General features: G+C 40.6%; 1 protein-coding gene across 1 annotated transcript in view; it reads right to left on the bottom strand.

Moving 5' to 3' along the window:
* Positions 1 to 7,333: 7,333 nt before the first annotated feature.
* The window catches only part of dtn (transmembrane protein 132C dtn), a 330,593-nt gene continuing 313,144 nt past the window's right edge, over positions 7,334 to 24,782 (bottom strand). The window contains exons 10-12 of the mRNA XM_080274048.1: positions 23,078 to 23,266; positions 20,899 to 21,072; positions 7,334 to 8,576 (exon numbers count right to left, since the gene is read on the bottom strand). Coding sequence (XP_080130174.1) covers positions 7,413 to 8,576; positions 20,899 to 21,072; positions 23,078 to 23,266 — 1,527 coding nt within the window. The 3' untranslated portion in view covers positions 7,334 to 7,412. The remainder of the gene's footprint in view (positions 8,577 to 20,898; positions 21,073 to 23,077; positions 23,267 to 24,782) is intronic.

The following is a 24,782-nucleotide window of genomic DNA, read 5'->3' as shown; positions in this document are numbered from 1 at the left end:
CTTTGACAGTACTGCCATTAGCCCTACATATCATCACTTTTGTTTTATCCATGTGCATCTAGGTACCTATTCCTTACCAATGCTTCTGAAGGGCTCACATCACTCGGTGAGGGCTATGAAAATGTCTGGTGCTGTATTAGTGTAAAGATACTTTATTTCACATTCTTACAGCACTAAACGTCTGTACAGTTTGTTGCAGTTCAGCTGACTAGATCCCGCAAACATTGTGGGTGATGTCTGTCCGTTTTATTACACTATTTATTCAGTACAGCAGACCTTATGTGGGTCAATATTTAAGTTTGATTTACACACACATTAATCCGAGTATTTACCAGCATTACTCACAGCGAACAGAAACTAGATTATTAAGAAGAGAATCAACAGGTGATTTCTCAGGGATGGTGGTCTCAGTAATCAAAGTACTGGACTGTATTACCAAATAGTATAGCAATCACTCTCTATATCTTCCACATACACAAAATTAAACTTCCTGGGTTAAAACTATATGTATCTGTCAAAGTTCCAATCTCGATTAAAAAAATAATAATAATAATAATGCTTCAAATTTTCCAGTAACATTATAACATGTTCTTCCACATACATCAATCTATTTTCATGTCACAACTCTAAGCTAAACTTAAATAACATCAACTCCAAAATTCCCACAAAAAATTACAACACAATACCCCTCCACAGAAATTAGCATAATAAGCATTAAATAATCTACTGGCACAACTTAAAACTACAACATTTTTTTTTTTAACATCTCAGTTGTGATTTATATAAAAGCATCACTTCAAAACTCCTGATAGTTCTTAATACGATTCATCAAACATCAGCAAATAACAGGTACTCACAGTCTGAGTGCCAGTTTGCCATGGTTGGATGAACTTGGTCAACTGCCAAAAAAATATCTGAAGAGGGATATGTGAAAGAAAAACATATTTGGTATTGAAAAATACAAATTCCCTTAATAATGGGTATGTGAATACAGAGTCACAACTATACCATTTTGGTGATAAGCAAAGCTGGTGAGTGAGAAGTAAGATAAAGTACGATCAGTAAAAGAAGATGAAGCATGACTATTAAGATAAGCAAGGTCTGTAAAAGATGCATGGAGAAAATGGTGATTACAAGAAATCAATTTAGCCAGGAAGCATGGATACAATATTTATCTTTGAGTACCATTCAGCAATCAGCTATTCCATTTTTAACCTACACTTGCAAAAACAGCTTACATGTGTTTTTTATGAGACCAAAGGAAATGGAAATCTCATAAATGAGGTGAAAGATGAAGCTGAGGAACATGCCAACTAGTACCATTCAAACATCCTACTGGAAGCTATATCCGTGTTCTGTAAAAAATGAAAGAACGATGCTTTTATGCTTGAAATGAACTTAATGGTAGTTTTAGCCATGAGATTCCTACCATGTGGAAGGTGACATTGTAAGACAGACATGAACATCCATTTTAAGCCTTACAAATAGGGTACATACGGTCATTCTTCACCTTTACAGCAGCGGGATATAAACCATGACTTGACATAATTCGCTATATAAAATGTATGGCGGTTTATGTATGATACTTCTATGTGGCTATGCTATGGCCGCCATGTACCCATTAAGAGGTTCTCAGTCTTATTTATTGGGTTTTAAGGGTATGGGTTAAATGAGGCCCAGTTAAAAGCTATGGTAACTGGCCTGGTTTAATACAGAACATGACCTTCAACTCAAACTGACTCTAATACAGTACAGACCTGCCTAAGTGTACTTTCAGTCCCAAGTCTAGACAATCATTCTATTCTGAAACCCAAACTACACAAAGACAATGTACTAATATAAGGCTGATATTAGAGCCTATTGGAGATGAAGCTCTTTTCTCTACACTCTCAGATTTGAGTTATCTGCCAAAGCGACACTAGCCCGCCTCAGGTGAAGTCAAATAAGCAACTATATTACATGCGACTTATACATTAATGTCATGAGGTTTTATTTAAGTACAAGAGTAAGGCTAACGTTGTCATCCAGAGCACGGAGAACACTGAGTATATATTTGTCACTACTCAAATTATAAGTCTTTTTATTTTAACCAACATCATTTACTTCAAGTTCTTTAAGGGCAGGTCATATTTACAAACAAATTCCAAATGGTCTTATGACAGATATCAGTTAACTGACCTGAATCCCAAAATGTAACATAGGATGATGCATTTCCTACTATTTGCATATGCACAGTTGGAAGATGGCATACTATAATTTTTCTCTGCCTCCTTGCATGCATGAAATCTTGAAACAGGACCAGCTTTCTCCCTCTATTAAAAAATAAAGAAAAAAGCAGTTCTTGCCCTTTGGACCTTACATCCACAAAGCCTATACTAGAGGCCAGCTATCTCATTATCCAACTAATTACTATCCATTTCCAAAATTAGCATCGGTAAGATAATATGATAAAACCTCACATCTTTTCTCTGTATGTATGAATTATTCAGTATGGTCAGCAATTTCATTTAAAAAATCCTTTTAACTACTCTGACCATATAAATATTTATGCAACTTCTCCCTTACGGTGGCTGGAAGATGAGACACTACAACTTCATTTCCAGCATGCATGGTCTTGTAAATATAGATAATGTTGATATAATAAAACTGAAAAATTTCCTCTCTTTCCTGATCATTGGAAATTGTTGCCATATGAGATACTAAACCATTACTGTCTTACTGCCTGCATAAAGTCTGTAAATATGGCCTGCATTTCATGATACATTATACATGACTGTAGATCTGCTTGTGTACATGTTGTTTTGCATTGACTAGATCCCATCCCCATGCAAGTACCAACACACACACACACACACACACACACACACACACACATTCATTAACTAAATCCCTAACAGCACAAACAAATGGCATACACAGTACTGTATACCTTTTTACAACCATAGGTCAAACTTACTTTAGTCAACACCGTACAACCTGTTGGTAAGTAGACTAGATGCTCATACACTTATACAATTATCCAGATACTGTACCTAACTGCCCAGTCTTATTATCCATACCTGACAAACTAGAAACCTCATCAGACAATAGTTACCTGTATATTTACTCTTACCAAGTTGTCTATACTTGCACATTTGTAATACTGTAATCTGGTGCCACTTCTCCTGCATTATCTGGCACTGTGTATTATTGTTTTCTTTGCCAAAATCTCATGCCTTACACTGCTTTCTAGTGCAGTGCAAGTGAAAGGTAACAGATGAATATATGTCATCCTAATCCTTTTTCTAATGAAATGGGTAGATCCAAAAACACCAAAAATAAATAAATAAATAAAACTAGACCTACCAACAAAGTACATAAAAAAAAAAAAAAAAGAAAAAAAAAGGGGGGGGGGGGGTAAGTGCATATTTCAATGTTGAAAATTTTCAAAATACAAGATACAGGTGAATTAACCCTGATGAGCCTTCTGAACAACAAACCTCTCCTGTTCTGCACTTTTAAAAAATCATCAAATACTATCCATTACATAACCTACATGAGGAAGGAAAAGGAATTATTGGAAAAGCTAATAAGAACTATTTTTACAGTAAATATTTGCAGTAACAACCAAGCTTGTGACTGGCTTGGATGGCATGGCAGATTCATCAACCAATCACAATCCACTGCACCATCCTTCCTGCCATCCATATGATTTGATACAGTGAGAGTATTCCAGCATTCCATTATGGCTTCTATATTTTGACTATTTCATTTTGTCATCAACTTACCAGCCTAATTGGGGACAAAATACAGGGGTCTTACTGTATATATATTCTATATTATTTGGTTTAACCCTCAGATCAGTGAAGTAAAAATGGCTCAAAATTTGTAACTTTACAGCTAATTCTAATGACTACAGTTATTACCCTTACTTAATCAGTCTAACCTGCTTTGCTTAAGTATATAATAATTACAGAATCATGAGAGTTGGAACCTTTAGAACTTTGTCCTTCTCTATGTACATGCCATGTCAAGCTCCTTTATTTCCCTGTAATCAAGCACTTTACCAAAGCATTTGAGTATTGTACTTCCATTAAATTACACAAATTGCCTGCACATTAATCTGCACATTGCGATATAAATTCTTTACATTCAGATTAAATGTCTTATACTTTAGTTTTGAGTTGCTGCTCAAATATCTGTACCACATATTATGAAATATGTTAAACTGCATCATTCCATTCAGCAAAAAAATATAACAGACCCACAATACCCATACTTCCAATTAAAGCCTCCTAAATAATTTTCAAATATTCATTAGGAACATATATTTACTATCTGACCCACTGCAGGATAATAACTTAAAAAAAAGTTGTTAAAATACTTCAGTCTCTTCAGTGTAATAGTAACATTTTTAAAAGCTGTTTTTTTTGTTTGATACTGATATGATTTAGTTAACAACTTCACCCAATGGCTTACATCTCATTTTATTCCTTCTGCTTTCAGGGGATATTATTTAGCTTACACTTTTTTTCTGTGTTAAATACTGCCTTCATCAACCCTTCAGTGTGAAAGGTCTTATCTGAGTAAAATCACATCATCTGGAAGAAGTAAGAATAAAATGAAAAATATGTCATGACAGTGAAAGTTAACATGCACAGTTAGAATACTGCATTTCTTTTAACTGATGAAGGTCAATAACTGCCTTAAAAAAAAAAAAGAAAAAAAAAAAAAAAGAAAAAAAAAAAAATTATATTCTACCTACAACAATTTTAGAGCTTTCTTAATATATCAGTATGACTTAGTTTACTGATAAGTACAGCAAGTTCAGGATAAACACTGCAAGATCATGTGGTGAAGCTAAGGGAAAATGTAGCTAAATGTTTTTTGTGTAGGTTATATCATTCCCTGAATTATATATATATATATATATATATATATATATATATATATATATATATATATTACGGAAATGACACTTTTGTTTTTAGTATTCTTTTGTAATGCAACAATGACCAGAAATAAGCTATGGGTTGCATTTAATGTACAGTATTATCATGGAAATGACAATTTTGTTTTTAGTATTCTTTTGTAATGCAACTGACCAGAAAAAAATCTAAGGGTTGCATTTAGTATCACAACAGCTTTGTCTTGTGGTACATGTAAGTGATATGTATCTGACTAGAACTTCGTTTCTTACCTGACATACTGCTAGTTGTGTGAACAATGAGCACTAAAAGATTAAGGCACAAGAAACGAAACTTTGAAGGGAAAATTTGGAAAACACATCAAGTGCTGATGGATCTTACTAATTATTGTATGTTTTACACCTAAAAAGCTAAATAATTGTACTTTAATTGCCTGAATATTGCATTGAAGGAGGTAGAGTATCTTTCTACATATTCAAAACAACAGACTGAAGGGACAGTGAAAGCAAAATGCATCAATGCTGACATACGTTGAGGGAGTAAATCTTCTGGTTATAATTTTCAGTTTGACAATACTGTATTCATGATCTGTATAACCTTGCCAACTCAATACATTTTTAAAAGTGGAATGAAAGTTTAGCATCTGACTAACAACAACCTAACAATTACTTAATAATGCCACGTTATGCAATCTCAAAGAAATGCTGTGGTTGTAATTAGTCCGTAATTTGACAGTATCACTGGAATAACATATCTCTGCCATTTCAAATACATTTTTTTTAAAGCTTAATGAAAACTTGGCATCTCTCTGGCCACAGTCTGACTTTTATACACCAGTAACAATCAGAGCAACTTTACCGGTAACAATCAGAGCAATTTTACCCAGCCCCATTTGCATCTACTACTTCCTATGGTCAAAACAGAATCTGACTTCAAAATACCATCTGAAACAGGTTCCATTCTATCACTGCTGACCATCATTGCATATTACAGTACGACCATACAGCAGATATCATGTCAACCCACTGCTCTATCATGTTGTGGGGTCTGTATTCATGCAATATGGATGTCATATATGTGTTTTGTTATACTCTGATAGTTATGCAAGCTTACTTGATATGGAAACAAAAACAAGAATTATCATATTCAGATAGCAGTACAGTACTGTACTATTTTCTTTCAGAGGATACAGATTTCACAGAATTCTCTCTTTCTCTCTCTCTCTCTCTTTTTTTTTCCCCAATCACTCAAGATACTCCACATTCTAAATCCTTCACCTGTTTGTCACTTTTTAATTTCATATTTTCTTCTCTCTTCCTTTCCAGTGACCTTACCCCTCTTCTCTCTCTTACCTTCAAATCACCCTCAAGTTCCAACAAAAATCAGTAGAGCTACGACACACACACAATTCTTGACACATAGTTACCTAACCTAGTATTGAACATCAGAACAGTGACATCATGATTATTATTATTATTATTATTATTTTTTGCTCAGTTACCACTGCTTTGCCTTGCCCTGCGTTACACATACTAGATCAGCTCTAGAAACGCCTGTACTACCAAAGTGAAAGGATTATTTGCACTCGCTCGCTTGCATACACATCAGCAGATCTCTCCCTCTTCTTATGTGGCTGGGCTTGTGGCAAACTAGTAAGCAGTCTAATGGCTAGTTTCTTTGAGGTTTGGTTCGTGACTCTTTTTGTTCAAACCTTCAAATCCCTGGCCAGTTTTTGTCCCACAACCGACCTCTTCTTGGCTTTTTTTTTTTTTTTTTTTTTTTTTTTTTTTTTTGTCACCAAGAGACAGATACACATCCAAACTAAATCACACCCTTGACCAAATTCTGTCCCAAATCTAATTCTGGGTCCAAGGTCATCTACTGTTCAACCCTGACACTCACTAGGCCACAAAAGTAGCTCCAAATTTCCTTCACTGGTACAAGCCACAATTTATGGAATGAGGATGAAGGGTAACTGCTGGATACTGCAAATGTCTTAACGAGTCGGGTGCTGAAATCTGTTTTGTCTTTTTTATGCTTATTCTCTGAGGCCGATGGAATGTGTTTTGCTTGTAAGATGCTACTCCCTTTATATTTTTCTTTCAAAGTAATATCTCATTATGTATTGTGTACTTGCCCTGATGTGCTTCCTCAGGCATATGATTCAACAGCTGCTACTTTAACACTCCATATTTTCTTTGCACACTTTTCACAACAGTAATCTATTGTTCCCCTCACCAATAATCTATTGTTCCCCTCACCAATCTCATTAATCACACATCTTTCTTTATTCTTCTCAATTTGAGACATCCATTTTCTTTACTAACGCAGGTAATAGATTCCACAAGACTCGAGTGTTATGATTCTCCAATATTTGAAGAGTTCCTGCTCTTGACTCCTTAGAGATAAAAAAAATAAATAAATAAAAAATAAGATTTCCCTTTCACAGAAGTAGCTAGAATTCAAAGTTAGACCAGTCAATGAATTTTTCTAAGTACGCAGACTTCAAGCATTGGATTCCTTGAGATTTGAGAAGTATTCCATCAAGAGGTCATAATCCATCGAGGGTGGGAGGTTGTCTATATGATCTGTGAAGTTGAAGTTGTCTGGGAGGTGGGAGGAAAGCAGTGGATTTTCCAGGATAGTGGCCCGTCGAACCTGCCCAGCTCGACCTCGACAAACCCCTCGCAGCCGAACAAAATCATCTGCATTCACCTCCACAAACTTTGGATCACTTTGTGGAACTTCAAGTGAGTGAGATGAATGCTGGTGAGGCTGGGAAGGAAGGGACTGGTTCTGGGAAGGCTGGGTGTATGCATGGCGGATTTGATTCTGCGGATAGTCAGTTGGCTGTCGAAGTGGATGACCTTCCTCCAGTGGATTTGCAATAACATTAACTCCATGTGGGGGCACTGGAGGTGGGCGAGGGTCTGGGGAGGTGGGGATATTAGCCGAGACCCCAATGTTGCGATGTGGTGGTATGGGAGGCCTCTCTTCCTCACTGCTGGATGTTCCCTCGTCTGACAGGTTGTTGAATGTCACCCTACGTGGCCCACGACTTGGGCGAGTGAATGTTGTTGATCCACTCAAATTGTAAGCAGGTGGGGGAGTATCCTCATCCTCTTCTGCCCCAGGGTTGGCTGTGATATTGATATGTGACAGATTCTGGTCATAACCTCGTCCACGCTGCTGTGTCTCGGCCCACTGCTGTGCCTGTTGCTGCTGTTGCTGCTGTTGGCTGTTGCCATTCAAGTCACTCAGCTGGTGTGAAGATGTGCCACAGGAAGCAGAAGGTGGGGAGAGTCCAATCACAGAGGCCCTCTCCAGTGTGGCACGTCCAAGCCACACCCAATCATGTGCATTTGTGACAGGATCTTGATTATTCATTCCATGGTTGGACAGCCGTCGGGAGTGATTTGCTGGAGGCAATAGTGGCTTGCCCCCTCGAACACTCCAGGTGTAAACAACATACGATGCAGCAAATATAACAATAGCTGCTCCAAAGACTGCCAGGAGAACATACATGCCAACCTCAAGTGGTGTGACACTCTGGGGGTGGGCTGGATGGTGGCGGGCATGACTGTGGGGTGCCTGAGGCTGCTCTGCCATCACCATAAGATGGCTGTTGGGGGCGGCAGCATCAGCGTGTGGAAGCTCAGACACGTGCACCTGGAAACACATTCACCTGTGTCATAATGGAATATTGCTGAAGAAGCTTATGACTAGAATCACTGCTTTGAGTGGACATCATTCTCACCCAAAATAACATGAATTCTATGTGGTGAGTCTGGATGGCAAACAGTGCACTCAGAGTACCATGGGAAGAAACTCAAATGCAGCCGATGTCATTCAATGAATGACCTAAGTACATAGTTACAAACTTGTGGGCATAAATTTTGCGGAGCTTATAAAGAAAAAGCAAAAACTGTCATCATGCATGTGTACAATACCAAATCATGCTCTTACTACTTAATCCAGGAGTACCAAAACAAGCATAAACCAAACTAATGAATAAAAACAATCTTGAGCTCCTTCATGTGCCTTTATGCATGCTCAAAACCATCTTCATTAGTAATAGGCCAACTGCTATAAGATCCCCTGTTGAACACAGACTTCTTCTTAGGAGGCTCTTCTGAATCCAAAGTCTGAGCATTCATTGAACTACATCATAATTTACTGGGTCAGCTGCTACCAAGGCTGACATGTCGACCAATTTAGGCCCTCAGGTAAACGTGGGCCACAAGATGCTTGGCTTCTAAATGTAAATCTGCTCATACACAAAACTATTTTCTGTAATCTCTATACTGTATTTAGAGCATTCACATGTAGGATGAAAGTCCACTTAGGGTGTAGGTGTGCTAAAGTATGATACCTCAAAGTACAGTATAGCTGTGCATGCAAAATATTTTTCCAATGCTCACATTGGAATATTCACACACAAAATATGACTTCAGATCCAGGTTGTATTATGATCTGCCTACCTAGTAATTTTTTCATTCATTCATTGCCAGACGCCATGTATCCCAAACGGGGTGGCCAAGGGCTTAGAGTTAATTGTTTTACAGGGAGGGGCACCCACCAACCTCACTTGACACGTAGGGAGAACGTTATGCCAACAGCATCTGGTGTTCCCAGGCGGTCACCCATCCAAGTACTAACCAGACCCAATGTTACATGATTCTAATTATTTCTTTTCTATTTTTTTTTTTTTTAAATAGAAATTCTGGAATCTCTGCTAATTTGTAATCAATTTTATCTTACTATTACTACTAACTGATTTATGAATAAAAAATGTATCACCAGTAATGTGCTACAATTTTTCACAGTTACTGTCATTGCCATTGCTCAACCCCGGTCTTTTGCATCAAGCAGACCCATGAGTAGCAGATAAGCAACTGTCCCTATGGGGATGGGGTTTTCCAATAGGTTCCCTGCACCAATGATGTTATGCCTGTGTCTTAGTGTGGCATGTGCTGTCAGTGCTCCATTGTATGTGCTATGTTGTGTGGACCTATTCTACAAGCTGGACACATGTTAGATGTGATTCCGCCCATCCCAAATCTATGCTGGTAGCTGAGGCAGGTTGGGTGATGTCCTGCTCTAAGCCTAGCTAGATGAACTCCATCCTCTCTATTTCAGGATATTTATCAGGAGGAGGAGGGGGGGGGGGCTTGTGATCAAATGATCTGCTCAGTGTTGTACTGTCCTGCAGCTGAAGTGAGCATGCAGGTGTTTATTCTTATCTAGTGTTCGAATGTATGAGGTGTGATATTGTTGAAAAGGGTTTGATAATGTTTGTGTGGTGATTGTTTTATGTGCATTGAGGTGATGCTTTGTCTCTGTCATAAAATGACAGGGGCATTGTATATCAGCACAGGCTGCTATACAGAACTGTGTGCCTCTCATATATCAAGGTAGTCCTTGACAAGGAGGACTTTGGTTTCAGGATGCATGCACCCTGTGGGAATGGTTTTGGTGTTCCCAGTAGTGATGCACAGAGCGTTGTTCTGTATGGTTTGCAAGGTGTTGTAGTGAGTATCTGATAGGATGGGAGCCCTTGCAAGGGAGGCATAGGACATGACTGATATAATGTCATCCATCCATCCATTATCCAATCCTACGTTGCCCCATGAGGAGCATAGAAGCCCGGGGCTAGGCAAATTGGTCCTGACATTTAAGATGAGGGTGACCAGCCTCACTCATCCCTGAGTGGCATTACGTAAGCAATAAACCCCAACCATCCCTTGGATATAAACCTTCACCAGCTCAATCCGCCTGGAGTGCCGTAATTACCCACTAAACCACCAGGCTCCAAAATTTGGTTATGTGGTTACCACCCAGCATAATAAATGGTTTCTTGGTGTACAGGAAACCATTTGGCTTGTCACTCAGTGTAGAGTCACCCACAGACAGAAGTAAGTGGAAAGAATGAAGGAAAGAAAGACAAAAGAGGGAGTGTAAAGTCACCTGTTCGCAGAAGGACGAGGAAAGAATGAAAAAAGAAAGACAGAAGAGGATGGAAGGAAAGAAGGATGGAGGATAGGAAAGGGCAGACACACGAGAGCAGCACTACATCGAGTGAGTGGATGGCAAGTGCCCCCACCTACTGACATAATGTACAGTTTGTACAGAGAATGTTTCTTTTTTCTGCCCAAAGTGTGGCACTGTTGTTCTGAGTGCACTGAGTCTAAAAGAATTTGAGGATCTAAGGTAGACCAGTAACTTTTCCAAAAGGAAGGTTAAAAAGATAAACATTTGCTAAAAAAAAAGTTAAATACATAACAAAAGAAGCTCATACAATAGTTATAATCAATATCCCCCCCATTAATGCTTTTAGTTATCACTTGTTTATTAGTAACATTTTGCTAATGTAGCTTCCTGTCCTATCTTAGGATAAATTAATTCTCAAACCACACTGTGTGGCATCTACTATATGAAAATAAAAATATACAACAATAAAATACTGTAAACTAAAAAAAAAATAATGGTAGTATCCCTTACACATACTGTATACATCTGTATCCCTATATATCTATCTATCCATTTACCATCTAAATAATAATGAACTGTTGTCTGTCAGTAAAAGGCATTTATCCAGCAACTCCTCCTTGACATATGGACTGATGTTGATGAAACTTTGCTGGAACACTCCCTAGGGCCCCAGATTCTGTATTTTATATTTATATTTATATACATATTTAACACTCCAATTTTTTTCCCAAAATTATTATCCTTTCCCCTCAATAGTTTGCTTTCTGTGATGGAGCCAATGGAACCATTATCATTTTCTTCAAATTTAGTTTATTTCAAAAAAAAAAAAAAAAAAAAAAAAAAAAAAAAAAAAAATGAGGGACCTAATGAGCACAGATGCTGTATGTGGCCTTATGCAAGTATACACACACACACACACACACACACACACACACACACATTCTCTCTCTCTCTCTCTATACAGTGGAATTTTGAATTTCAATGGGCATAGGTGCCTAAAATCCACCGCGAAATTCAGATAATCGAAAGTTAAACTGAACTTATGGTAAAAATTAGTTTGGGTCCGGGGTCTCCAAACCTAACCACGTAAAATCATGATTTTTTGCCCACATCCCCTGTAAACTTTAAGAACTATAACTGGTTAAGTAACTGTAGTTCTGAATTGTACTCCCATACTGTCAGCAAGTGTATATTGCCTTGTCAGCAAGTGTATACTTGGTGTATTTCTGCCCTTTCCTGCATTGCCATTTCTCCTTTGGCTGTGTCCATATTTTGCCAGGGAATTATATGACTGTGAATTGTCTCGGAACCATATCTTCACATGCTTCACATATGAATAAATGATGTTGATTTTCATTCCTGTTCTGGTGCCAGACATCGTTTCCATGATGAGTTGTAGTCTCACACTGTTTTTACATATTACATACAAAGGTGTTTAAACATAATTAAAGAGTGTGTAATATTGTGTGACGATAATCAACCAAACACTATCTTACTGTAAGGTGTGGCATGGGAAAGGGTGAGCGTCCAGACTTGCAAAGCCAGCATTTCTTATCATAAACAACAAGGGCAAGGGAAGGCAACAGAAGAATATGACGTATATACGTTTAAGTCTTGGAGAAACACATCTACCCTGCTGGTATACTTTAATGTAATTACTACTACTTTATTGAGGTGTATAATGTGCATGGTAGAGTTATAATTACTTCTACTCATGTATAAATCCCAAAGTATCTAAGGAATGGCACCTCTATATTATGCTGACTCAGGGCCACTCCCAGCCGGGAAGCCGGCCAGCTATAGCAGAACACTCTTATCACTGAAACGGGAGAGACGCACTACTCTAAATTCTCTCTGTGTTGCAGCTGTATCTTTCTGTGGTGAATAAAGAGAGATAAAACACAATCTGCTCAAGTTTCTGTTCACCTGCACACGGTACCTACCATTCCTTCAACAGGATCTACACCAATATTCCCACCATCTCCTGTGTGTGAGAGAGACATTGGTGGAGAGAGTCAGTTGGAAATGACTTCGACCAGGCAGAACATTACATCATTGATAACCAGCTTGGAACAGTGCAGTCACGCCTAAGCCAATACATAATATTGGTGATCAGCTGTGGGGTTCCAACCAGCTGATACATTCCCTTCTTTACACATGTCACATATTACATTAGGCTCATAATTTTTCTTATAATTTTCCTTCACTTCTAGCATTTTGGTTTGCATCAAAAATATTATCTTTGCTTGTTTTGGTTGGAGTCTGGGCCTGAGAGCATTATAAAACATGATTTTGCATTGAAAAGTGAGGTAGGTGAACCACTCCCAAACGCACTGAAATTCAAATCGTTGAATTGTAAACTGTTGAAATTCCACTGCGTGTGTGTGTGTGTGTGTGTGTGTGTGTGTGTGTGTATGTATATATATATATATATATATATATATATATATATATATATATATATATATATATATATATATATATATATATATATATATATATATATATATATATATACAGTATATATATATATATATATATATATATATATATATAGTACACTCAATCCCCGTAAATCGCGTGTTCATAAATCACGGATTCGTAAATCACGGCTAGGTGGTTGTCAGACTGCCGGCAACCTTAAATCACTGTTAAGTCACAAAAATCGCAGACCTAGGCACCCAAGTGGGTCTTTTCTGAGGAGAACTGTAAACCATGGCATTCAAACTGAAAATTGCGACCCAACAACCAATCACCGCATGTCCCTGGTGGCATACGTGCATACTAATGCCACCATGTTGTTGTTGTTCTTGTCCCGCCAGTCCGCACACTGCAGACTGTTGCCGTGGAGTATGAGAGTTACCTGCCTTTTTTGTGCAACTTCCCCCTGCCTCCCACCTGCCATGGCCCCTCCTGACTCCCCAGTGAAGCGCTCTAAGCAGTATGGCATCAACAAGCCTTAATATCTATCTGTCTACCTATCTATCTACTTCCAGTCAAAAACCTTTCTAACAACTTTACCTCATCATCCTTCCCTCCTCTTTTCTACTCTGATGGCTCTGTGGCTATTTTTTCAACTGATAAAGCAGATCTCTTCGCTCAGACTTTCTCCTCCAATTCCACCTTAGACGATTCCGGTGCTGTTCCTCCATCACTTCCCTCCTCTGACTTCCTCATGGCAAACATTAAAATTTCTTTAGCTGATGTATTTTCTGCCATCACAGGCCTCAATACTAATAAGGCATATGGGCCTGATGGAGTCTCTCCTGTTGTTCTCAAGAACTGCTTCTGTGCTTACACCTTGCCTAGGCAAACACTTTTGCCTTTGTCTATCAATTTGTCTCTTTCCTTCTTGCTGGAAGTTTGCTTTCATTCAGCCAGTCCCAAAGAAGGGTGACCATTCCCAACCCTCTTACTATCGTCCAATTGCTTTAACATCCTGTATCTCAAAAGTTTTCGAGTCTATTCTTAATAGAAAAATTTTAAAGCATCTTTCCTACCACAACCTTCTTTCTGATCGTCAGTATGGGTTCCGTCAGGGACGCTCCACAGGCGATCTTCTCACCTACCTTTCAGACTCCTGGTCATCCTCCTTTTGGGACTTTGGCAAAAGCTTTGCCAATGCACTTGACATCTCAAAGGCTTTCGATCGAATCTGGCATAAATCTTTAATTTCCAAACTGCCCTCTTATGGTTTCTATCCTTCTATCTGTGCCTTCATCTCTAGATTCCTTTCTGGTCATTCTATAGCCGCTGTTGTAGACGGCCATCGTTCTTCTCATAGATCTATTACAGTGGTGTTCCTCAGGGCTCTATCCCATCACCAACTCTCTTCCTTTTATTCGTCAATGACCTTCTAAGCTGTACATCTAACCCTATCCACTCATACGCTGATGACTCCACCCTTCACCTTTCCATTCGATTCCCACAACGTCCATCTCAGCAGTTACTTCAACAAACAAGAGATGAGGCTATGGCACACCTAATGTCTGACTTGGCTCGTATCTCTGACTGGGGTAAAAATAATCTGGTTGTTTTTAATGCATCAAAGACTCAGTTTTTGCACCTATCAACCCGACAAAATCTTCCACAGGTATACCCACTAATGTTTAATAATATTCAGCTTAATCCTGCATTATCGTTGAACATGAGTGGGGTTTCATTTGTTCGGGACTTGTCGTGGAAAGATCATATTACATCTCTTGTAAAATCTGCTTCTAAGAGATTCGGTGTGCTAAGCCGACTCCATTCCTTCTTTACCCCTGCACAATTGTTAACTCTATACAGGGGTTTTATCCGCCCCTGCGTGGAGTACAGCTCTCATGTGTGGGGAGGCTCCCCACATACAGCTCTTCTCAATAGGGTGGAGTCAAAGGCTTTTCATCTCATTAACTCTCCCCCTCTTACTGACTGCCTTCAACCTCTGTCTCTTCGCCGCACTTTTGCATCTTTATCTCTTTTCTATCGCTACTTCAATGGTCACTGTTCCTCTGAACTGTCTGCATGCATTCCTCCACCTCTACGACGGGCGCGTAGCACCTGTCTAGCAGCAAACTCTCATCCCTTTTCTGTCCAAATCTCTAATGCAAGAGTTAACCGTTACTCCCAGTCCTTCATTTATGCAACAGGTCAACTCTGGAACTGTCTCCCTCTGTCTGTATTTCCTGCTTCCTATGATCTCCAGTCTTTCAAACGCAGTGTGGCCAGGCATCTCAAAATGAATGGACCTTGAATTTGGCTCTCTCTTGTATTTCGCTTTTCTCTTGGAAGGAACAGTTTTGCAAGCTCGTTGCCTTTAGTTCCTTCTTCCTCACATAAAAGAAAAAAAAAAAGTCATAATATCTATCTACAGCCAGATGACTAAAGCCCTGAAGGGGTGGCCACTAACAACTCATCTCCATGTCACTCTATCCCCTGCTATTTCACTGCCCTTCCCTCAACTTACACCCCACCCTCTCTCATATACCTCTCTACTCCATCCCTCCATCTCATCCTCAGTCTACCTCTCCCTCTCCTTCCCCACCTTACTCATTTATACGCTTTACTTGTTAGTCTCTCACTCTCCATCCTCTCCACACTGCCAAACCACCTCAATGTATTTCTCCTAACACTTTTTCTCACAGCCACATCCACACCACAACACTTCTTCACTTTCCTATTTGTCAGTCTGTCTCTCCATGTAACTTAACTCCACATGCTCCTCTCAAATAAGTCATTTTCACTACTCTCACTTCTGACTTGTGTCCATCCTTTGCTTCCGCACATTTGAATGGGGATCACAATACTGTCATTCAGTGACTTTTTTTTCTTCCTTGCTCACTTCCTTATTTCTCATAACTAATTTCAATTGAACCAGCAACCTTTCTTCCCTGTTATACCTTTTCAAGCACTGCCTTCTCCAAACTTCCATCCTTACTCATCACACTACCCAAGTACTGTGCTGTACTTAAATGCACTCACATTTTCCTTTTCCCCACCATCCAGCCTTACTCTGCATTCACTGACTTCATCTCTCAAAGACAACAACTTTATTCTTCCCTACATTCACCTCTAGATTTCATTTCTTACATACTCTCCCAAACTCATTTACCAAGCCTTGCAGCTCTCATTCATCTTCACTTGAACAATCCAGTATTATCTCCACACAAAAACTGGATGTTTCCAAATGCTGCCCTCTCCCGTTAGGGCCACTCCAACATCCATTGCCATACCTTGTATCGCTATTATAACTCCATCCATATACAAATTGGACAACCATGGAGACATGACACATCCCTGTTTCAATCTAACTTTCAGGGAAAAAAATTCACTTAGTTCTCTATCCACATACACTATAGCTCTAGCACCCACATACATACTCCTCATGGCATTCACCAGCTCCCCATTTACTCTATATATTTTTAATGTCTTCCACATTCCTTGTCAGTCCACTCTGTTATATTCTTTCTCCAAATCCATGAAGGCAGCATACAACTTCTTTCCCTTCTCTAGAAAATTTTCCACTAAACACCTTAGGATGAATATCTGATTTACACAATCTCTTCCCTTCCTGAAGTCTCACAGTTCTTCTCCAGCTAATTCATATTTTTTTTCTTTCCCTAAGTCCTGTCAATAAGTATCCTACTATATACTTTTCTTATTACATTGAGAAGACAAATGCCCCTATGTTTACCACACACTTCTTTTTCCCCTTTTCCTTTGTCTATCTATCTATTGCTGGATGCCGTAATCCCGTAAGGGGTGGCCATTTGACTCTGAGTTATTTGTTTTATGAGGAGGGGCACTAACCCTCCACCAATCTCCTTGTTGACACGTAGGAAGCATGTATGGTTTGGTTATATGGTTACCACCCAGCGCTGTAAATGGTTTCTTGGCTTACAGGAAACCATTTGGCTTGTCACTCAATGTAAAGCCACCTGTAATGGAAGGAAAAGCAATAAGAAGTGACAGGAAAGATGGGAGAAATAGAAAGAGAGGAGGGCTGGCACAGAAAAAGAATGATAAACACTAAGGAAGAAGTAGGCAGCACTACATCAAGTGGTTTGTACAGGGGAATAATTATACCTGACTTCCTCTGCCTTCCTTCAAGGTCAATCTGCACATCTTCCATATCCATTCTACTACTACCTCTCCCCTTTGCTTCATCACTGCACCACACACTCCATCAGTTCCTTAAAATACTTTTCATAATAAGATATAAAATATAATGGAGCTATTAAAATGGGATAAGGATGCTGATGGAAGGAAGGAATAATGAATAATTAGGAACCAAGCCATAATTTGGCTATTTGGCACTGTTGGAGTAGAGAGAAAATAAAGGCCAGAAGAAACGTGGAAATATCAAGACGAGAGGTAGGACAGTAGAGTAGAAGAGGACAGTAAGGAGAGAAAGGCTGGAAACAAAAAGGCCCCTTTTAGTTTCCTCTTACAAAAAGCAGGGATACTTGGAAAGTGTTCCCCCACCCCCTCTCCTCAGGAGCAAGTTGAAACTTATCCTATAAGAGGTGTAGACGATGGGAAATGTTAAGTTCCATATTTATCCATGTGAAGTGTTGTTTAGATAACCACATTCTGAACATTTAAGGGGTAGTGAATGGCCAACAGATTTAATGTGGGTCACTGGTAGCAAATATTTTTCCTTGATCTGAGTGGGGCTTGAATCTGAGGTTCAAAACCTGACCTGTTGTGGATACTTCAAGTGGGTGCCAGCAGTATGGTCATTGTGACTGAACTTAGTTTATACCACCAACATATTTAAATCTGACAAAAATGAGCACAGCCAGTGCAACACTTCAAGATTCACCTACACAGCTCTCACTAGAGATATGTTCCCAAATTATTCTGGAGCAGCATCATGAAAGAGTTATGCCTGGTTATTCCTGATCCTCTAGGAATGCCTGGTTCTGCAGTGAACCTCATACAGACTAGTAAACACCTACACCCCAGATCCACATACAGCAACATTCCACATCCACACCTACAGTACACACAGCCATACCCCACACCCATACACAGTTTCCATTCACACATACACTGCCATAACTCAGTCCCTCCCACAGCCATCCCCCCAAACACACATAACCATACCCCATTCATACTGACTGCACCCTCACAGTCACAATCCACACCCAAACAGCCATAACCTCACACTAATGATAGCTTCATCCCATACACATACAGCCACACACCACACACTCACAACCCAACCCAACCATAGCTACACACCACATCCATGCTCACACACAGCCTCACCACACAATTACATACCCACATCCCACATCCACACCCCCACACACATACAACTCCCCCAAAACCACACATACAGTGGATATACCAACACCCACATCCACAATGACCCTCATCCCACACCCACACTGCAAGACCCCACACCTAGTGTCACACCCCACAACCTCAAACAGCAATTGCCCATACCCACACACAGCCCTATCCCACACCTACACCTCACACACAATGCCATATCTCCCTAGCACACACACATACACACACCACACTCACACCCACACCCTAAACCCACACACAACTACACCCACACCCCAAACTCACACACAACTACACCCCCCCCACACACAAAGCAGTAATCCAGACCCACACACAGTCACACACCACACCTGCATGTGCAAGGTCACAACCCGAATTCATACACACATGACGACACATATCCACATCCAAGACCCACAAACACAGCAATACTTGAGACAGACAGGACTGACAGGACATACATACATACATACAAACATTCATACATTCATACACATACGGACAGACAGACAGACAGACAGACACATATAGGACAGAAAAACACAGACAGGACAGAGACTGACTGGACTGACAGCACACACACACACACACACACACACACACACACACACACACACACACACACACACACACACCGCTCGCTGGTGCAGTGGTAACGCTCTCGCTTGCCAACTGGTGGACGGGAGTTCGCGCCTTGCTCAGGTTGCGAAAAGTTTCACTGACGAAGTGGGTGGTTACTGTCCCCCTTGAGCAAGGGGACGGGTGTGTGCGTGTGTGAAGGTCACAGCCTTGCCCTTAGATCGGACTATATGAGCTCTCAGCTCCCTTCCGGGAGGGTAAAAGCTGACGATCACGACCATCAAAGTGATGCTGACCGACCCGGTGAATTACACACACACACACACACACACACACACACACACACACACACACACACACACACACACACACAAGGATGTATAAAAATATCCTGGAAGCCTGTTCTGCGAGACAAAAACAGTTACTTTACAAAGAAATGTACCGAGACCCAAAACATCAGTCTCCATGAAATGGAAATAAACATCTTGACTAACTTAATACCTATTGTTTTTTATAGGTTGGCAGAAATCAGTAAAATCCAGTACAATACATTTTTAAGGGACCATGGTCATGCTGACAAGTAAGCATTGGTCATATGAAGGCTGCTCTCTATGGTGCATGATCTAGTGCAACAGCTCTGATTAATCCCTTTACACTGAGGTCTGTAACCGGTATGTAATATAACACTCCATGTCATCTTAAGTCTGCCCTTTGGCACCCTGCCTTCAGCATTCACTTCAATAATCATCCTCACTCAGCTAACCTCTTCTCTTCCATCCACATGTCTGAACCATCTCAGTTGCCCCATATGCACTATCCAACCTGTCCCTCAAGGAGGCATTATTTGTCCATCTCACTATTCCCATCTTATTTTCCTCCAACTTGTTAACATCCTCATCCTTTAATGGCCACATTTCATTACTGTACATCACACTTCTCACACAAGCAGTATACAATCTCCCCTTTGTGTGAAGTCAGTACTTCAACTGATAGAAGATGTTGAAGTTCTCTGAACTTCTTATAGCCACCTCTGATTCTGGCATTTAAGCCTACGAATATCCTCCTCTTTTACTGCCCAGGCCTCACTACCATACAGCATCACACTCCTTACACATGCCACATTCAAAGATCCCTTAGCATGGAGGGAGAGGTCTTTCAATGTCAGGAAAGGCAGCAGCTCCCTGAACTTCCTTCAACCACGCCATACCCCGGTCACACAGCTAGCTCCAGCCCCGTCCCCAACACATAACATGTCTCCCAAGTAACAAAACTCTTTCACAAACTCAAGAGACTCACCAGCAAGATCAATCCTTTCATGCCTAACAATATCTACATTCTCTCCCCAACACACCGCAGCATTATCTCACAGTCAACCTCTTATACCACTACATCTCTTATGCATCCACTTGTCACAAATACTGCATAAGATGGAGTTTCTTCCCACACCCTTGTGACCTTGACAAGAAAAAAACATCCATGACTAAACTCATATCAAATGCCTAGCATAGAAGATTACAAATCCTCAGAATGTCTCACATAAAAGAGCAGCAGTAACATAAAAAAAAATAAATAAATAAAATGAAAGTTTTGTATTTGTATCTGCTACTCACATGCAAAAAATTGGTGTGCACACCCCACTTACCTTAAGCTTGCTATGTGAAGGGTCCTGGCCGAGACTTGGGCGTAGATCATTATGGGGTGGTGGAGGGGGTGGTGGGGGTGGAGGGGTGGTGCCCAGGTCAATTTTTACGTGGACCTTGGTGCTGGCCAGAGCTGCTCGCCGGTGCTCACACTCACTCGATACCTCTAGAGTCACCTGCGAGCAATTTGACAGTAAGGACTGTGTGGAACTGGAAGTTCGTTGAATAGGTGCGTACAGGTACAGTATATGCAGAATATTTACATCATCATAGCATATGCTAGTTTGCCACTATTTCAAAGTGGTGAGAAGGAATTACAAATAACAGGTTTCTGCAAGGTCAGTAACCCATTTTTACCCATAACATCTGAAGACCGCCTTGAAAATGTGGCTGTCCAGTTCATCAGTGACCATGAAAGGGTTAATGATTGTGTTCAATTATTTGACAAACAGGATATTCAACTGCTGAATAAATTACTTTAATTAAAACAAAAAAATACTGGACATCTAATGTATCTATCACTCTATCTCCTGATATCACATCTTGTGAATGGTAACCCTTACAAAAGTGCATCCAGATGTTTTTGTCCCTACTCAGATTTTATGACCCTGCTTCCCACAGCATACAACCCTCCTTACATACTCTCGAATATTATCCCCCCATACTGTTCTCATTCTTCCTTTCCTCCTCCTCCCTTTCACCTCACTCTCATACGCTTTTTCACTCAATAACTCATTCTTTGTTTGCTCCAAATGGCTGAACCATGGAGGCCAGGGAGAGGTTTGGGTGGTGAAGCTTTGGAAGTTATGCGGTCATTACTCGAATGGAGAGTGGAACTGTGGTAGTGACAGGTGTGTTTGTATGTGCTGTTGTGTCAGAAGGATGTTGGGAGTATTGAGTTTTACGTAATATCATGTAACAAATGTGTACACAAGAGGTTGACTGAGATGTTTTGGGTATGTTGAGAGGAAGGAGGGTGACAACTGGCTGCAGAAAGAGGAAAGTGTGAACGTTGAGAGTAGGGTTGCGGGGGGGTGGGGTGGGGTGGGGGGTGGGGGATCTGGGACAAGGTCATAGAGTGTGACCTCATGGATAAGGGACTGATTAGGGAGGCTGCTGGAGATCAAGCAGTGTGAAGAGCCACCATTAGGTGAACAAGGCTGATACATGTACATGCAAGCATGTTAGAGCCTTTACAAACGAAACAAAATGAAGAGATGCAGTGGTGGAAGAGACGGTCTGCAGGATGTGGTCAGTTTTGAGAGCACCATGCATACGGGTGAACAAGGAGAGAGGGCTAGACATCTCAGAGTAGATTTGGAAGATGTGTCTTTAGACTGTGCTGGGGAACTTTGTCATCTGGGTGATACGATTCATGAGAACTGGAATTGTCTATTGCTAGGTTAAGAGTGGATGAACGAAGCTTGAAAAAGCCATTTCTCTTTACAGAGTGGGGTCTCTTCCTTCAAATTACGGGAAAATTGTATGCTGCATGTGTAGAGAGTATAATGCTTTATACTGGTAAAACCTGGCCAGTACAGGAGATTAATATCTATAGGTTTGAGCACATGGATATGAGTATGGATAGATGAATGTGTGGTGCTTTCCAGAACAGCAAAGTTGCAAATGGCAGACTGCATTGGTGATGTGATGAGCAGCGGAAGACTGAGGCAATTTGGACATCTGAAGAGAATGAGGATGAAAACTGGGGGAAAAGATCTAGAACTGTGGGAGGTGAAACACGAAGAAGCAGACTAAAGCTTGGGATGAGTTTCTACAAAATATCTACAGTGTGAAGAGACTGAACAGAGATGCTTCCATAGATTGTGCAATATTTAGAGTTGTCATCAAGGATATAAGGCTGACACATGCAAGCATGCAGAGAGTCTCTCATAAACAAATGGAAAATGATCAGTCTCTACACGACGTACTTCACTAATCATTTCATTTGTCCATCTGTTCTTCTGTCACTTAACAGGCACTTCTAAGGCAACTTGCTTTAGTAGCTCTTATGATTTAAGACTGATTCCCCCCCTCTCCCAAGTATACATAGGTGTGACAATACAGTACAGGAGTTCCAGTGATGGTTAAATCAAATACCAACCCCGAATATGTACTTGCATCAATCACTTGATAAAATACAGCGGCCAATCTTGACCTTTTTTCCCAACTAAGGCCTACCTCCAAGAGATCTCCAGAGCCATGACCAATGGCGATGACACGAGGCTGTGCAGAACGAGGTGATGGTGCCACCGCAACAATATCTGGGGCCAGGGAGCGGACGCGGAGGGAGTAGTGTGATGGGGGGACTTCTCTCAGCGGCATCACCACACCATCGTTCATCTCGACCCACACATCAACCAGACCCTCCTGCAAACAAATAGCCTTGCATCATATTCACTGCACATTAATTTTTTTTTTCTTTTCCAAGCTTTCTTCATCATCATGATCATCATCATCTTAACCTTATCTCCATCTAAAATGGGGTGAGGTAATATCCAGAAACAAACAGAAAGCATAAAAGTATGAGAAATATCAACAGCATGCCAAGTGAAATGACCCACACATTCACACAAAAACTAATGCCATCGAGATCTTGACTTGAGATCATAAGCATGACCATCTGGTAAATTACCAATATGCTGGGAATCGAACCAGGGACTCTCAGGTGAGAGCCAGGCAGCATACCACTACACCACGACCAAGTAAAAGTTAACTCACGTTGTCACAATCTTGTAACCAACGTCCCTCCGCCCCCACTGTGGGCATCAAGAGGATGAGTTAACCCCCTGGCACTCGGGCAAGTAGATGCTTTTAATCTATCCCAAGCACTTACGGCAAGTCAGAATGAAGAGAGAAACCTGTACGTACAGTACAGGTTTCTCTCTTCATAAGCATGACCAGAAGCATTTTTTTTCTTTACTGGTATGCTTCACTACACCAACAGGATTGAGTCATTCTGTCAAATATCGAGCTAAAAAAGAAGTGTATTAAACCCTTCACTGTGATTCATCCTACCACTTCCACACATTGTCAAATCCTTTGCATCATTAATTTCAATGGTTTACTTTCTCGCACTCATTTCCATTCACCGTCTTGGCTAGAACAACTCCTCCCATCTTCATACTCACCCACTCATACCTACTTCACCAACACGTTTATATTCACCCTCCCCACTTAATCTAACCATCTATGCACACTCCTCTACTATATTATCAACAGAAGTCTTTACTTAATTCATGAATCACTATTTTATTTTCCTCATGCAAGCCAAACACTTTCCTCACCAATCAGTCACATTTCTGCTGTTCTTAATATTCACATATTTCACATGTCACAATGTGTAGGTGTTTCACACCCACACAACACCCACATATTAATGTGGGCAGTAATACACCAAGCAGTCCTCTTCTAGTCTTCATTCTCAATCCTCTTGTGTACCAAGGCCTTAATTGCACTGGTTACATTTCTTCCTTGAGCCACTCTGCTATTTACTTCCTTAGCACAAAGTAATCCCTCCAATATCCGGACGCCCATTTTCCGGACATCCCCAATAACCAGACATTTTCGTCCCGGGATCCAATATTCCCCAAATGGGCCAAAAAATGTAAAAAATTCGAAAAAAATCTGACTTTTTCCCGCCCGTAATTTGAAGTTGGAGCACACGGCGTGGGACAGCTGTGTTTTGGTGCGTTGTTCCACCGATGTCCACTAGAACGACCCTGCATCCTCCCCACTTACCGCCCGTCTCTTGTTGTGTGTGCATGCTTGTCGTCATGGCCACCCACGTGCTCGCTTTTGTGGTGGTGCCTTACCTGCTGCAGGCTCTCCTGCTGCTCTCGTGCCTCTCCTTCGTGTGTGTGATGATGGCCCTGCTGCCTGAGAA

The sequence above is a fragment of the Coenobita brevimanus genome, chromosome 57 (genome assembly GCF_032717465.1).
Source record: "Coenobita brevimanus isolate Jiangsu-jjx chromosome 57, ASM3271746v2, whole genome shotgun sequence".
In the NCBI taxonomy this organism is placed as follows: Eukaryota; Metazoa; Arthropoda; class Malacostraca; order Decapoda; family Coenobitidae; genus Coenobita; species Coenobita brevimanus.
The sequence above is the reverse complement of the archived record's forward strand: the minus strand, read 5'-3'. Positions and strand labels throughout refer to the sequence as shown.